At 50.4% G+C, this 14,914-nt stretch overlaps 1 protein-coding gene across 5 annotated transcripts; it reads right to left on the bottom strand.

The window, feature by feature from the left end:
* Nucleotides 1-325: 325 nt before the first annotated feature.
* On the bottom strand, nt 326-14,239 carry ints4 (integrator complex subunit 4). 5 transcript variants are annotated; one of them, XM_061781904.1, is made up of 23 exons: nt 13,981-14,235; nt 12,861-13,103; nt 12,562-12,679; nt 12,228-12,449; nt 11,540-11,625; nt 11,417-11,467; nt 11,211-11,299; nt 10,576-10,696; nt 10,417-10,488; nt 10,164-10,338; nt 7,021-7,226; nt 6,392-6,534; nt 5,854-5,969; nt 5,652-5,785; nt 5,314-5,468; nt 4,660-4,753; nt 4,465-4,545; nt 4,252-4,382; nt 3,468-3,527; nt 2,973-3,132; nt 2,747-2,890; nt 2,115-2,235; nt 326-1,705 (listed from the first exon to the last, which is right to left on the bottom strand). In XM_061781904.1, exons 1-23 carry the CDS (start codon nt 14,032-14,034, stop codon nt 1,515-1,517), a joined length of 2,967 nt encoding a protein of 988 aa, XP_061637888.1. In that variant the 5' UTR covers nt 14,035-14,235; the 3' UTR covers nt 326-1,514. The 5 variants fall into 5 exon arrangements, with proteins under 5 accessions (XP_061637888.1, XP_061637889.1, XP_061637886.1 ...); XM_061781905.1 differs by having other exon boundaries at nt 12,861-13,055; nt 13,981-14,231; XM_061781902.1 differs by having other exon boundaries at nt 4,465-4,753; nt 13,981-14,239.
* Nucleotides 14,240-14,914: the final 675 nt, after the last annotated feature.

The following is a 14,914-nucleotide window of genomic DNA, read 5'->3' as shown; positions in this document are numbered from 1 at the left end:
GCTCTAAACGATGAATTGATTATCAAAAGAGTTGTCAGTTAATTTGATAATCGATTAGTGATTCATTGTTGCACCTTATAATCCATTTTATTATTTGCTTCATTTGAATGACCAGTTTTTTGGGGTTTTTTTTATAACCATGTTTCAGCAGGTTCCGTAGTTGAAAGCGTCCTGGCTATGTGCACGGCTTCCACTAACAACATAGCTGCCAGTAAAGGACAACTTTTTCCACCCATCTAGCAAGTTTTTTTTTTTGTTTTTTTTTTGCGGGGCAGCGGCAACGTTTGACCCGAGGTATGTGTTTCCCAGCGGCAAAAACGCAGGCTTCTGTTGCACAATATATTTATTTATTTATATAGCTCAATAAATTACAATTAATGTATTCTCAATTATTGAGATGTACCTGTGAATGTGTTTTATAAATAAATTGAATTTTTCTTCTTTCCCTGTTGAAATGAATGAAAATGCCATTAATCTGTTCTAGCCTCCCCCCAAAAACAACGTTTAGCTTTGTGATAAGGAAAAACAGCCATTATATTGAACTTCATAAAAACATAGTAATAAATCCATTAAATAGAAGGGAAAGAATTAAACAGTTTGTGCATCATAATTTCATGCCGCAATCCAATAAATTGTGCTGCTCCTTCTGGTGTGCCCACCTTGGCCAGCAGGATGCAGACACAAACAACTCAGAATCGACTTCTACTACTACTCAGTAAGCTGCTGTAATATTGAACATTTCTCGCAGAAGAACACACAGTGAACCCCCGCTATTTGCGGGGGGGTGTGGACGAAGCCCGATAGCAAACAGTGAAAAGTCACGAATAATTAACACTCATTATAATTCCATTGAAAAACTTTTTTTTTTTACCCCCCCCCCCCAAAGTTAGTGAATGAGTGGGAATACAGTGGCAATAGGTAATTAAAAAAAAAAAAAAAAACGGGTTATTTTCTGCCCCCACCCCCCCCCAAAAAAAACCATCAAATAAACTAGGGATGGGGACCATGCCCAACAGCAAACAGTGCAAACCCACAAATAATTGAAACTCATAATAGCCATATAAAAACAACAAATTTACAAAAAAAAAATGTATGCAAACAGGTCAAATAAGCGGGTGATCGTGGGAAAAATGTGGCAAATAAGTGTGGGTTTCTTCCCAAAATGGGGGTTAGGCAATAGGTGAATCCACAAATATGCGGGGGGCAACTTTAAGCTATGATTATTGTCATATTATCTGTTACGTGTCGCTCCACCGTTCATGTTCAAATATCCGTTGCTATCAGTGCTGACCGTTAGCATGTCAATGGGATTTTTCAGTATATGTTAGCACTTAGCTAGCGGGCTGTTCTTAAGTATTGGGGGTCGGTTGTTTTCAATCCATAAGGTGAAATTGTCTTTGTTTTATGTTTAGTTTGGGAGTGGAAATAAAACGCCGCAAAGCTGCTTTTTGTAATGAATCAAGTCACATATGATGATTCCACCCGAGTGTCCTTTGTTGTCGTTAGCATTAGCATTAGCGTCTGGCAGGCTTGGGCATGATGAAGACTTTGACGGGCTTGCTAAAGGCGATGGTTCCCTCCACGGCGCCCTCTGGTGGCGGGAGGTCATCCAGGCTGTCGCTCCACGCCAGCTTGGAGTCGTCGGGCGACGAGGACGACGAGGAGCTGTAGGCCAGCAGGAGGCGCACCTCCACCTGACAAGGCTCTGAGAGGAGAGACGGCGAGCGAGAAGTCACATGTGCGCAAACTTTCTACAGAGACACAGGTCGAGTCGCATAAGTCTTAAATGCGGTTTGAAGTTTTGAAGCCTTAAGTCATGTTTTACTCAAACAAGTCCAAAAATGTCTGACTGGAGTCAAGTCACAGGACTCAACTCTCCCTGTGGCGAGAGGTTGGGCTGCAAGATGAGTCGAGTACAGCCATCCCTCGCTAGTTCGCGGTTCATTTATTGGGGATTCAGTGCATAGCACATTTGATGGGGACGTCTCCGATAGTTATTTTTATAGGCCAACTGATTTAAATGCGACTCACAGAGCCAAACGTTTTAAGCAGATACAGAAATCTTAGTGACTACGTTATCTGTTTAAAACACATGCCGCAGTCAAGAGTCTCACCTGTCCAAGCGCCGTGCGACAAGTAGACCTGCGTGATGAGTCGGTGCCGCTGCGGTCCCGGGTTGCGGAAGTCTCCGGGTTTGGGATGGATCACGTGACTCTGGCCGTCGGGATAGACAACCTGAAGACGGAGGCACAAGGAGGCGCAACGCTACGAGGACGGACGGCAACACGCCGACGTGCTGGAACGCGGGTGGGCCCGCGGCCGCCGTTGGTATTATCGAGACTCCGTTCGCTCATCCGGTTTCTATCGTGGAGCGTCGACAACTAATCAATAAATTCAATAATCAATCAATCAATCAATAACGGTTTTGAGAATTGAACTGTTTAGAGACCTTGTCTAACTTCATATTGTCCAAATCAGCAAAAATGACTTTGAAAAGATAAACAGGAGAAAATTGCCGTGTTCTAAACATTCGGACCGGTAGTGCTACATGTTTTAGAAAATGCCCATTTTTTGCCACTTTATTTTTTGTTCTCAATTCAATTCATTGTTGCACCGCTAGTATCATGAATGTTATATTATGTAAATATGTATTTGCAAATGAAAATGTGTTCTCGATCGCCTTACCTGGAAAATAAAGCTTCAATCAACCCCCCTAAAAAGTGTGCGGTTTGTTTTTTTTTTTTACCTCCACTTTGACCGAGCTGTGCGGGTCACGGACGTGCTCCAGAGTGGCGTCGACGTCCAGCGCCACCACCAGGCCGGACGTGAACTTGAGCGGGTTGTCCGACTCGCCCGTGGGCTCGATGATGTTGGCCGTGGCGCGGTGAATCTGAACGAGGTCAGATTGAGCATGTTTGGAGTGTGTACTGCACGTCGTCTTCTGAGCGCCGACTCGCGGGTTGCTGCGGCACCTGAGGCGGAAGCGTGAGCGGCAGCAGGGCGCTGTGCCTCAGCGACGTCTGGAGGATGTTGACCAGCTCGGAGGGCTTGCGGGACGCCAGGCGCGGCGTGGCCTCCACCAGCTTGTCCACAAAACCGTCCTGGAGGTGCGGGAGCTCGGCCGCGAACAGCCTGCGGAGTCGCACGGCCGTGGCCCGTCAATAACGGTCATCGCTTCGACAATGATTAACACGCGAGAACTGCGACTGCAGCGTCATCGTCTCGGGAAAGACACTTCTGCGCCGTCCACACGGAAACGCGAGGGCGGCGTTTTGAGATCTCGTTTTCGGGCTCCCAAAAAGCCGGCTCCGTGTGGCCCAAGCGTCGATCCGATTGAGGGAAACCGCAACGAAAAGCAGTTTGACGCCCCTGGATTAATGCCAGCGATCGCTTGTACAGCGATCAATGCGAGTGACCGACGATGACGAAGACGATGAGGCAGGTAGGTGGGTGGTGGTAGAACACACCTGTGGAAAGAGTCGAGCTCCTGCAGGAACTTTTCACAGGCGCTGACGAGAGGATCCTGCCTGCAGACGACAAAGACAAAGTGACGGCGAGACTGGTCGGCGGACTGACCGGACGACTGAACGACAAACCGACCGGCTCATTGACCGAAAGATTAACCCACGGACCCAATGAGCGACCGACCTACTGACTGATTCTCAGGGCTCAGCCGAGCGAGCGGGCTTCATCAGTTCGCACGACGAGGCTTACTTAGGACACATTAGCAGGTCTTTGTGTGGAAAACACCAATATTTATGATCCAAGTTAGAGGCGCGTGTGGTTGGAATGCAAAAAAGGCGGGAGAGCCCTCAAGCCGCCTGGCCGAGAGGCCGTTGTCCGTCCACGAGGGTCGTGGCGCGGAAACTGCCTCGTTGATATTCCGCTCAGTTGTAAAGCGGTCAAGGAGGCCGTGCTGTTTGTTGGAGGCAGAATTATCGAGGCTTTTAGGAAAGGACCAAAGGACGGCACGGGAAGTAAGAGATAGGCGATGCCGTAAGGACCTCCTCTATTAAGTGATGGAGCAACTTGGAAAATAGACACCAAATCAGGCGCGCGAGTCCTAATTAAGTCTCGTCGCACGAACTGATGAAGCCCGAACGTCAGAACAGTCCAGTTGCCATCCTTTCGATGCCCCGCGGGAACGACAACATTCACAAGCATGCTCCTGACCGATTATTACCCACCCACCGACCGACGGACCCCGTCTGACAGACCGAGCGAGCGACCGGGGACGACGGTCCGACTGACCCGTGTGTGGTGCGGGCGCTCAGAACCAGCTGCAGCGCTTTGGCCTGCAGCCGCACGTGATGGATGACGGCCACCTGTCTGCTCTCGAGACCGCTGTACATGAACTCCAGCTTGTAGCTCTCCTCCAGAACCTAGGACACGCACACGTGGGTGTGAGAGGCGTGTCGCAAAGGGCTGGAAAGTTTCCAGTACTTTTGCCAGCGCGCTAGCGACCTGCTGAGCGGCCGCCGTGGCCGTGACGTTCTGCTCGAGGCAGAGGGGCACCGCCACGTTCCACAGCTTCTCCTGCAGAGCCTGTGGGAAAGGGCGCACGACACTCAAGTTCGTCGGGGCGGCGTGAGCCCTGGCGCACACGCGCCGCACCAGGCCGCCGCGCATTTGTGAGAAGCGGCGCGTGACTGCCGTGACCTTGATGAGGAGAAGCTGGCAGCGCAGGTACGTGGCACAGAAGTCGGCGGCTCCGGCAAGTTCTGTCTGCAGCTGGCCCAGTCTCTGTAAGTCACTGAAACACACGCACGTTCTGTTTTGACTATCCACACACGAACACCTTCGTCATCATGACAGACCACCTGAAGACACATCACTTTAGAATCGAATCAAATCAAATCAAAGCAACGTAAAAAAGGCCACTACAACCCGAGTAGCATTTGGAAAACCAACCAGAAAAATGGAGGAAATTTCCTTCGGAAACCTGGCCCCGAATTACCTTCAAATGAGAGTTAAACTGTAGAAATGGACCTCGACCATTTCATTTCATCTGCTCCTCGGGAAAGTCCTTCTCCGATTGGCTGACAAGTTGCAGTTCAAAATATCCACCAATAAGCCGGTACGGGCTGAAACGGCTCAAACGGCGTCGCTTGCCCCAAAAGTTCGACTTAAATAGCGCAAACGGAACATTATTGGTCAGAAGAGCAGCAGAATCGCTCATTTTTTTTTACTAAATGTATTTTTTATTAAGGATTTAAAAGCCTTTGAAGTGCTCATTTCATGCTTTTGAGAAAATTCACAAAGATGGCGGGCCAACGGCACGTTGATTCTTTAATTGTGTGTGTGTGTGTGTACCGTATGATGAAGATGAGCAGGTCCTGAGCTCCAGGTGCTTCCAGGTTCTGGATGGTGCTTACCCGGTCCAGACTTTGCTGCAGGAAGAGTTGAGCCGACTCCACGCCTTGACAGTCAGCAGAGTCCAGACCGTGGACCTGCTTCCTGCCCGGCAGCTGAAATAATACAATAAAATTGAATAAAAAAGGTCAAAAACCACCACGACCAGCTTTGGAATACTGGGCCCTAAAATCAGCCTGACCCTCACTTTCGGCAGGCCGCCAAACCTTAAGTCAGATCAATGTAATCATGGCAGACCACCTGTGTGTGTGTGTGTGTGTGCGTGTGTACGTCCTGACCCGTAGAGGCGGTACCAGGTATGACAGGCTGTCCCTGAGGTAGGCGTAGTGTCTGAAGGTGTGGTCCGAGAAGAGCGCCGGCATGGTGGGACACGACTTGGCCGCGTTGAACACCAACACCAGAACCGCGATGTCTGCCATCGCGCTCAGGAACAAAACAAGACCGAGCTGACAACAAGGATGACGACGACGATGAGGATACAGGCCGGGTCGTCCATGTCGGGTTCCGGGGTGTCAAAGTAAGGGTGCGTGCTGAGGAGTTCCGGAACCAACGGCAACACCAGCATCGGGTGGCGCGAACCCAAAAACTTCAGACACCTCCGCAGAAAACAAACAAACAAAAATCACCCGTCTGATCGCACAGAGAACCGCCGTTACATCGCTGATTTTTAAGTGATGATTATTTTTTAATTTTTTTTCTTTTAAATGTATTTTTGCAGTAGTTGCATGCCTTCTGCGTAGTACCACATTGCGCCACAACATGCCGAGCAGCACTGACCTTTACTGGAAGACACGCGGCGGAATTAACAGCAAGAACAAGAGAGTACGGAGTAGAATATATGCCTGAGAGTATTGTCCTATGTTCTGTTTGTATGTGTTGCTGCTCCATGTGTAAAAGTCATTTTCGTTTGGAGAAGGCTAAAATCTCCCCGCGTCAATGATATGGTTGTGCAGGTGTGGTTAACATGACGTCATGTGATGTCGCGCAAGGTGCGTGCGTGCGTGCGCGCCGATCTCACTTCCACACAGAGTTGCGGTCGGCAGGATACTTGTTGAGGTTCTTGAGCAGCTCCAGCAGCGCCAGCTGGATGCACTCCTTAGTGGACACGTTGGTGCAGCACAGCAGCTCGTGCAAAGCTTCTCGGATGTCGCGAGACGAGTCCTGAACGGTCACACAACACGACACTTGTTTTTTTGCTTATTAATCGAGCACCAAAAACTATGGGACTCAAAATGGACTTCTCTTAACTCAATTTTTCCATGTCTGTTTGTATTACTACTACTATTGTATCGCTCACATTCCCTATTCGCGGATGAACGATTCTGCTTCACCACGATCGGAGAGCCGGCATCCAAGGATCGAAAAAGCCGCGTCGCTATGAACGCTAAACTGCCACAAGCCAGCTATCGCAGCGTTAAATGGAATGTTTTGTCATTATTGTTGAAAATTCAGCGCGCGAGCCTCCGTTTATTTGAACCTCGAAAGTGAAAATGCCTGTGCAGGTCCACAAAAACATAAAAAAACAAACATGTGGCCATAGTTCAAAATGTTGACCTGATGGGGCAGCAAAATTGTCTGAAATCAGAATTTGGAAATTTGTTGTCGACCAGTGTTCGATTTTTGATTGCCAATCGGATCCCCGGCTACCTCGAGTACGGCGAGCACGGTATCCAGCTGGTCCTCCCTGAGCGTGATGTGCGTGGAGATCTCTCGGAGCACGTGGATGGACTGCAGCCGCACCTCCTCGATCTCGTCGTTGAACATGTCCACCAGGAAGTCCAGACACTTCTCGGCGAAGCCGGGCGACGAACGGGCCAGCCGGCACAGTGCCTCCACCGCCGCGATGCGCACCTCTGCGGCACAGACGCCGCCGTCAAAACGTCAGGGATCTTTTGGGCTGACATTTCAGGATGAAGCTTCAAATGCACTAAAACCTTCACAGGTCAACTTCATTGGAGCTTCCGTCAACGTTTGAACGGCCAACTGTTGAACATTGCAGTACTTTTTGCACAACTTGCTCGAGCTGCCGCGTATCGTTGAGAACCGCATCATTCGATTCAGTTATGATTCTTTAGGTTGTTTTTCAAGTTGACATTTAATTTAAATGCTTAGATGTCGAGTCAGTAAGAATTAGAAATACACAATTAGGGTACGGTTGACAGTTTTTAACAATTTATTTTCACGCAAACGGGAACTTTTGTAGTTTAATGTCAACTCACATTTTTGAATTTTTTAACGTGGGTCCCCCTTCCCATGGGCTCACCACCTGTGGGAGTGGCCACAGGGGTCGCGTGCAGTGCGAGCTGGGCGGCGGCCGAAGGCGGGGACCTTGGCGATCCGATCCCCGGCTACAGAAGCTGGGCATAGGGACGTGGAACGTCACCTCTCTGGCAGGGAAGGAGCCCGAGTTAGTGTGTGAGGTCGAGAAGTTCCGACTAGATATAGATACTCGCCTCCACGCACAGCTCGGGCCCTGGTACCAGTCCTCTCGAGAGGGGTTGGACTCTCTTCCACTCTGGAGTTGCCCACGGTGAGAGGCGCCGAGCAGGTGCGGGTATACTTATTGCCCCCCGGCTCGGCGCCTGTACGTTGGGGTTCACGCCGGTGGACGAGAGGGCAGCCTCCCTCCGACTTCGGGTGGGGGGACGGGTCCTGACTATTGTTTGTACCTATCCACCAAACAGCAGTTCAGAGTACCCACCCTTTTTGGAGTCCTTGGAGGGGGTGCAGGAGAGCACGCCCGCTCGGGACTCCTTGGTTCTGCTGGGGGACTTCAACGCTCACGTGGGCAATGACAGTGAAACCTGGAAGGGCGTGATTGGGAGGAACGGCCCCCCCATTCAGAACCCAAGCGGTGTTCTGTTATTGGACTTCTGTGCTAATCACGGATTGTCCATAACGAACACTATGATCAAGCATAAGGGTGTCCACACGTGCCTGTGGGACTCCTGAGGCAGCTGATGGGTACCGGCTGGCCAAGCGGAATGCAACTTTGGTGGTCCCTGAAGCAAAAACCCGGGTATGGGAGGAGTTCGGTGAGGCCATGGAGAAAGACTTCCGGACGGCTTCGAGGAAATTCTGGTCCACCGTCCGGCGTCTCGGGAGGGGGAAGCAGTGCACCATCAACACTGTGTATAGTGGGGATGGGGCGCCGCTGACTTTGACTCGGGACGTTGTGAGCCGGTGGGGAGAATACTTCGAAGACCTCCTCAATTCCACCGAAGTGCCTTCCCATGAGGGAGCAGAGTGTGGGTTCTCTGAGGCGGGCTCTCCTATCTCTGGGGTTGAAGTCACCGAGGTGGTTAAAAAGCTCCTCGGTGGCAAGGCCCCGGGGGTGGAGGAGATTCGCCCGGACTACCTAAAACCTCTGGATGTTGTGGGGCTGTCCCGGTTGACACGCCTCTGCAACATCGCGTGGACATCAGGGACAGTGCCTCTGGATTGGCAGACTGGGTGGTGGTCCCCCTTTTTAAGAAGGGGGACCGGAGGGTGTGTTCCAACTACACGGGGATCACACTCCTCAGCCTCCCCGGTAAGGTCTATTCAGGGGTGCTGGAGAGGAGGGTCCGTCGGGAAGTTGAACCTCAGATTCAGGAGGAGCAGTGTGGTTTTCGTCCTGGCCGTGGAACAGTGGACCAGCTCTACACCCTCGGCGGGATACTCGAGGGTGCATGGGAGTTCGCCCAACCAGTCTACGTGTGATTTGTGGACTTGGAGAAGGCGTTCGACCGTGTCCCTCGGGGAGTCCTGTGCTTCGGGAGTATGGGGTACCGAACCCCCTGATGCGGGCTGTTAGGTCCCTGTACGACCGGTGCCAGAATTTGGTCCGCATTGCCGGCAGTAAGTCGGACTCGTTTCCGGTGAGGGTTGGACTCCGCCAAGGCTGCCCTTTGTCACCGATTTTGTTCGTAACTTTTATGGACAGAATTTCTAGGCGCAGCCGAGGCGTAGAGGGGGTCCGGTTTGGTGGCCTCAGTATTGCATCTCTGCTTTTTGCAGATGATGTGGTCCTGTTGGCTTCGTCAAACCGTGATCTCACCAATTGATTATCCCCCCCAAAAAAGGCACAACAATTAATTGATGACTCAACTACTAATGGATTATCAAATTAATCCCCAACTATTATGATCGTTAATTATTGAAATCCTCTGATTTCAGCCTCTCAACAGCAAATATTGCTCAATTTCTGTCGTCCTCCAAGAGAGCCGACTGGAATCATTCGTCCAAAGTTGACACATGCTCAACTTGTTTCACGAGCGATTCAGGAGCAAGGAATGATGAATGATTTTGCAATCATTCACTCATTCCCGACTCCTTCCAAAGGAATTTTCAGTGTTCGCGATCGTTCACTCATTGCCGACTCCCGAATCACCCTAAAGGGATTCTCAGTGGACATTTTAGGAACTATCTTGGAGGTCCACAAGTGTCAGTTGACCTGTAAAGGTCATAGTGCATTTGAGGGTCATGGTGAAATTTCACCCCAACGCGAACCACACTGCAAAGACTTGTTTTAAGAGACAAGATCTTATTTTAAGAATCTTCTCTTAGATTTGCCTTAGGTCCATTTCCACTTATTTTAGGGACAAAAGATCTTGTTTTAAGTGGAAAATCTGCTTGTGGAACTAGTACGATAAGATTTTGACTCGATAAGATCTTGTAGCCTTTTTGTCTTGCTGACAATTTATAAGAGCGTTTTGACTTGTTTCTATCAAAGAAGTACAGGAAGATGTTTTTTTTTCACTGGCTCAACTGAGGAGGTAGGATTTTGCGTTTTGTGCGACGCCACGTACCGAACATCTCGTCCTCCAGGCCGTGCACGAAGGCCCCGCAGGCTCCCGAGGCGATCAGGTTGACCGTGTTGGTGTCCACCTTCTCCTTGGGGGCGTCGTCGGCCCACTTCCTGCCTGACGAGAACTCGCCCGAAGCGAAGAGCTCCTTGGCGCGCTCGTGGGCCGTGCGCTTCCTCTAAAAAGACACGAGACGGGAGGGAGGAAGACGAGGAGGACGAGGAGGACGACGGCCGGCAGAGCCGCTGGCGCTCACCCGCAGATCGGACATCAGCTTCTTGTCCAGCGTCTGCTCCAGGAAGTGCGGACTGACCTGCGACATGGAACCCTGGCACGCAACGCAAACGGCCGCATGTCAAGCGGACGGCAGAAAGGCGGCGACGGGCGTGGCGCGCGAGTCGGCGTCGTGCCTCACCAGCGTTTTGGCGGCCTGCGCGCGCACCATCCACGAGCCGTCGCTCACCATGTGGCTGATCTTCCCGAAGGCGTCGTCCGCCAGGCGGATCTCCTCGTTGGACGACGGGATGGGCACGATGCTGAGGAGCGAGCGCGCACGACAACAGGCGAAAACTAAGAATCCTTGGATTTTATACTTAAAACAGAATCATCATTCCATTGTGACATTCATGTGTATTCAAAAAAAAAAAAAAAAAGTCTCAGGGGATGAATGGAAGGATGGATGGGTGAATTCATGTGTTGACGAATGCACGGATGACGTGTGGATGAATGAATATATTCATGTCAAACGAATGGCTGTACAAGCTGATGCATGTTTGGGTGAACGGATTAGTAATGAACGAATGAAAGAAAGGATGGATGTGTGGATGGATGGATGAATTGGTGTGTCAATGTGTGAATACATTTATTTCAGAATGGTTGATGAATGTATTCATGATGCGGATAAGTGAACGTATGAATGCACGAATGGATTCATAGATGAACTGACAAATGTATGGATTGATGATAACTATGGACGAGCGCACAGCTATGACGAACACGCGATGAGCGAATGAACGAGGCGGCGTGCGGCGACGCGACGGGCGCGCTGACCTCTCCGGGTACAAGTCGCTCAGCACCCAAACCATTTGCACGGCAGCAGAGCGAACCTGCTCGTAGTCGTCCGCCAGCAGCCTGCACGCCTGCGCGCGTGCACACACAAGTCACAAGTCATCGTTTCCCGCGGAGCTTTTCAGAACGTTCGTAGGCGCAGAGGTGAAAAGGTCGATCCATCACGAGCAAGTACTCGCTCTACTTACCTGCTCGTAAATCATCTGCTGAATCTTTATGCCTCTCTCATGCAGCTGCAGCTGGAAAACACACACACACGAGAAGGGTCATGCCTGCAATGCGTCGTGGGTAATCTCCCACTCAGGCGCTACCATGGCTTTGAGGGCTGCCGTGCGCACTCGGGGGTCCTGATCTCCAAAGTAGTCGCTGATGACGCTCGGCACGTCTCTCGCGGCTCCTGAACAGACCAAAAAAAGTCTGTTTTCAAGTACAATGACTTAATTGTCACAGAATCCCTCCCAGAACATTCCTAGGAAATTACAATGTCCCATCACTGGTGAGATATTACATTTTAGAACAGGCCCACGAGCTACTCACGTGGTCCTCAGGGGCTAGCGCGTGCCCGTGGGCACCATGTTGGTAACCCCTGATTTAATGCTTCAATTCATTTCATTGTGTTGCTCCTTCTGGTGTGCCCGCTTTGGGCACCAGGGGGCAGTATCATACAGTCACACGGACAGGCAAAGAAGAGCCACTAATATCCTCAGAGACTCAAAAAGCTGCAATATTAGGCGTTTGTTGCGGGGGATAAAGAATATATGACTGTGAGTCCTGTTATACTGTCTGTGTGGCCGTGTTGCTCCACCGTTGGTGTTCAAATATGCCTTACTTAAAGGGTTTTTAACACCAATCACTAAGTATTGATGCTAAGCATTAGGCCGTCAATGGTGCTTTCCATTCATTGTTAGCATTAAGCTAGCGGCGCTCAAGTCAAAGTTGTTTGAAATACGATGTTGAATTCTCTTTGTTTTCCGTTTGTCTTTGGTGGCAGAAACCCACCGGCGGACGTCCCGAGACCGTCGCCGTCTTTGCCGGGCGGCGAGTCCGCGGCGCCCAGACGTCCGAGCAGCTGCAGACATTTGTTCCTCACGCCGAACGACGCGTCCGACAGATGCCGCCGCGCCACGTCCGCCAGGCGCGCCGCCACGGCCGGGATCTGCGGAAGCTGAGTGCCCGCCGTCAGGAGGCTGTCCAGAAGCTGCGCCAGAACCTGATGGGACTCTAACACGCAAACACACAATCACACACACGCAGGCGTTGCGGCGGAAAGCAGTCGATGATTTGTGAGGAGAAGACGAAAGAGAAGGCGCAGCCGGCCGGGAGCACGTCTCACTCTCGTTGGCCACGGCGGTCACGACGTCCTCCACGATGCAGTCGGGACTGAAGCCCGGCGTGGTGGAGAGGACGCCCAGCAGGGACGCGATCTTCAGCCGCACGCAGCTGTCCGCCTCCTGCGGGAACACACACAGGCTTTTGAACGCAGCCTTTGCCATTCGATCCTTGCAATCCAGTACAACGCTATATTACGAGATTTGGTGGCACCACTTGTTGTGGAGTTAAGAGACCCGCTGATGGCTGTCACGTTTTTTTTTTTACGCTGGGTTTGTACGAGCTGGGAAACGGCGGCGGAACCTTGTAGTAGTGCTCCAGGAGGATCCTGACGACGCCCTCGACGCTCTCGGCCTCCACGGGTTTGCGCGCGAACTGCAGCAGGTACTGCAAAGCGTCGGTGGCGTTGGCGGCCTTGCACAGATCCACGTGGAGAGCCGCCGACTTGCTGGGCTTACACAGACGAAGCTTCTTGGACGGAACTTCTTCGGCAGGAACCTGCGCGCGCGCGACAGCGAGCCACCAAAAATGCTTGTAATGTGTTTTCTAAAGCCATAAATAGCACTGTATAATATTATACTTTATCAAAACATATACACAAAATACAATACATTGACACAATAAGAGGTGTAACAATGACTTATTCAACAATTGATCATGAAATAAATCCACAACTATTTTGATAATTGATTAATCGTTTAGATCTATTGTTGAACTTAAAACTAGGGACCAACCGAAGAACAGGTTGACGCAAAATGTCAATCATTTCAAACAAACAACAATTTCAGTTTGTTTTTATGTCTTTTTTATTGGCCACCTCATCGGTTATTGGAATTTTATTCTGCCAAATATCGGAATCAGAATCCATATCGGTCAACCCTTCCTTAAAATTGTCCAAATCGTCGGAATGTTTCGGATTTTTGTTGTCCTCCGTGCCAGCGGACCGATTATGTTTATGTTGAATCCAAATGAAGACATCGACTTTTACTTTGGAAAACGATGATCAACGTTTTTGCCGATTTTCTGACAATATACGAATTAAAATCCGCTTCTTGGGAATATCGTGTGGCTATTGTTGTGCTTTAGTTGCAATGATGAATACAAGCTGCAATGTTATAATAGACACATTCACATACACACTGCAGTATTTGCTGGGACGCTAAAAAAAATAATAATAATAATAAAAAACAAACGCTTCTCATTGCCGCCTCGTGCTTTTTGCACATTAACGTACGCGTGACAATAAACTTGCATTCAAACGACTTTTCTGTCCTCTTCTTTGTCTTTGCGGATGCGCCAGTGCGCGTTAGCTAGCTGCGCCAATTAGCCGGTAGCTCATTTAGCTCGTTCGAAACCGCGGCTGTCAATTATTATCTCGCAAACGTTCCGCCGATAAGTGATCGCGACTGCAAGCGATTCCCACCTGTACAACTCTGGAGAATTCCTCATAAACTCGCTTTTTCAGGTGCGCCGCCATGACGGCAAAAACACGATTAGCGATTAGCTTAGCTTAGCTCGGGGCATACGCCTCATGTCCCGTCGCGCTTGCCGTAGCTACGGCAAGAAAACCAAAACGCGATTGGAGAAAAAAAATAAACCCAACGTGAAGACGCACAACACAGACAAACCAAACGCACACAATCACGAACATGAAGAGACCTACACGCAAAAACAAAACAAACCACACGCGCACAAAAAACACCCACACACAAACAAGTCAAACACACTTGCCAAACACACAAAACAACACGAAGACACAATTACAAACTCACGCACACTAACACAAAAACATGTTCAAATGTGGCTCATTCCACAAATGGACGACATTTTCTGTACACCGCCAACGACTTTTCGAAGGCCAGAGTGAGAGAAGTAAGCACGTTTGGGTGGAAACGATTGTTGTGCTGAGACGAAATGGACAGTAAGTGCAGCTGTCGTAAAGCGGTTGGGAAATATTATTTCAACTTGCAAATAGCTACTACTGTGACACATTATTTTCACCACTCTGTGCTACTACAAAATCGGCAACGTCAAAATAACCCAACCATCCATCCATTTTCTACCGCTTATCCGAGGTCGGGTCGCAGGGGCAGTAGCTTTAGCAGGGACGCCCAAGACTTCCGTCTCCCCAGCCACTTCATCCATCTCTTCCGGGGGGATCCCGAGGCATTCCCGGGCCAACCGAAACACATAGTCTCTCCGGCGTGTCCCGGGTCGTCCCCGGGGTCTCATACCGGTGGGAAGTACCCGGAACACCTCACCGTGGAGGCATCCGAATCAGGTGCCCCAGCCACCTCATCTGGCTCCTCTCGATGCGGAGGAGGAGCGGCTCTACTCTGAGCCCCTCCCGGATGACC

Source organism: Phyllopteryx taeniolatus, chromosome 8 (genome assembly GCF_024500385.1).
Source record: "Phyllopteryx taeniolatus isolate TA_2022b chromosome 8, UOR_Ptae_1.2, whole genome shotgun sequence".
NCBI lineage: Eukaryota > Metazoa > Chordata > Actinopteri > Syngnathiformes > Syngnathidae > Phyllopteryx > Phyllopteryx taeniolatus.
The sequence above is the reverse complement of the archived record's forward strand: the minus strand, read 5'-3'. Positions and strand labels throughout refer to the sequence as shown.

Bases quoted from the DNA above. Each gene is read 5' to 3' on its own strand.
- ints4 (XM_061781902.1), bottom strand. From the start codon at position 14,034: ATGGCGGCGCACCTGAAAAAGCGAGTTTATGAGGAATTCTCCAGAGTT. The intron at 11,300-11,416 runs GTAAGTAGAGCG...GCACGCGCGCAG, and splicing joins AGCAGATGATTTACGAGCAG to GCGTGCAGGCTGCTGGCGGA. The intron at 1,706-2,114 runs GTGAGACTCTTG...CTCTCCTCTCAG, and splicing joins GTCGCACGGCGCTTGGACAG to AGCCTTGTCAGGTGGAGGTG.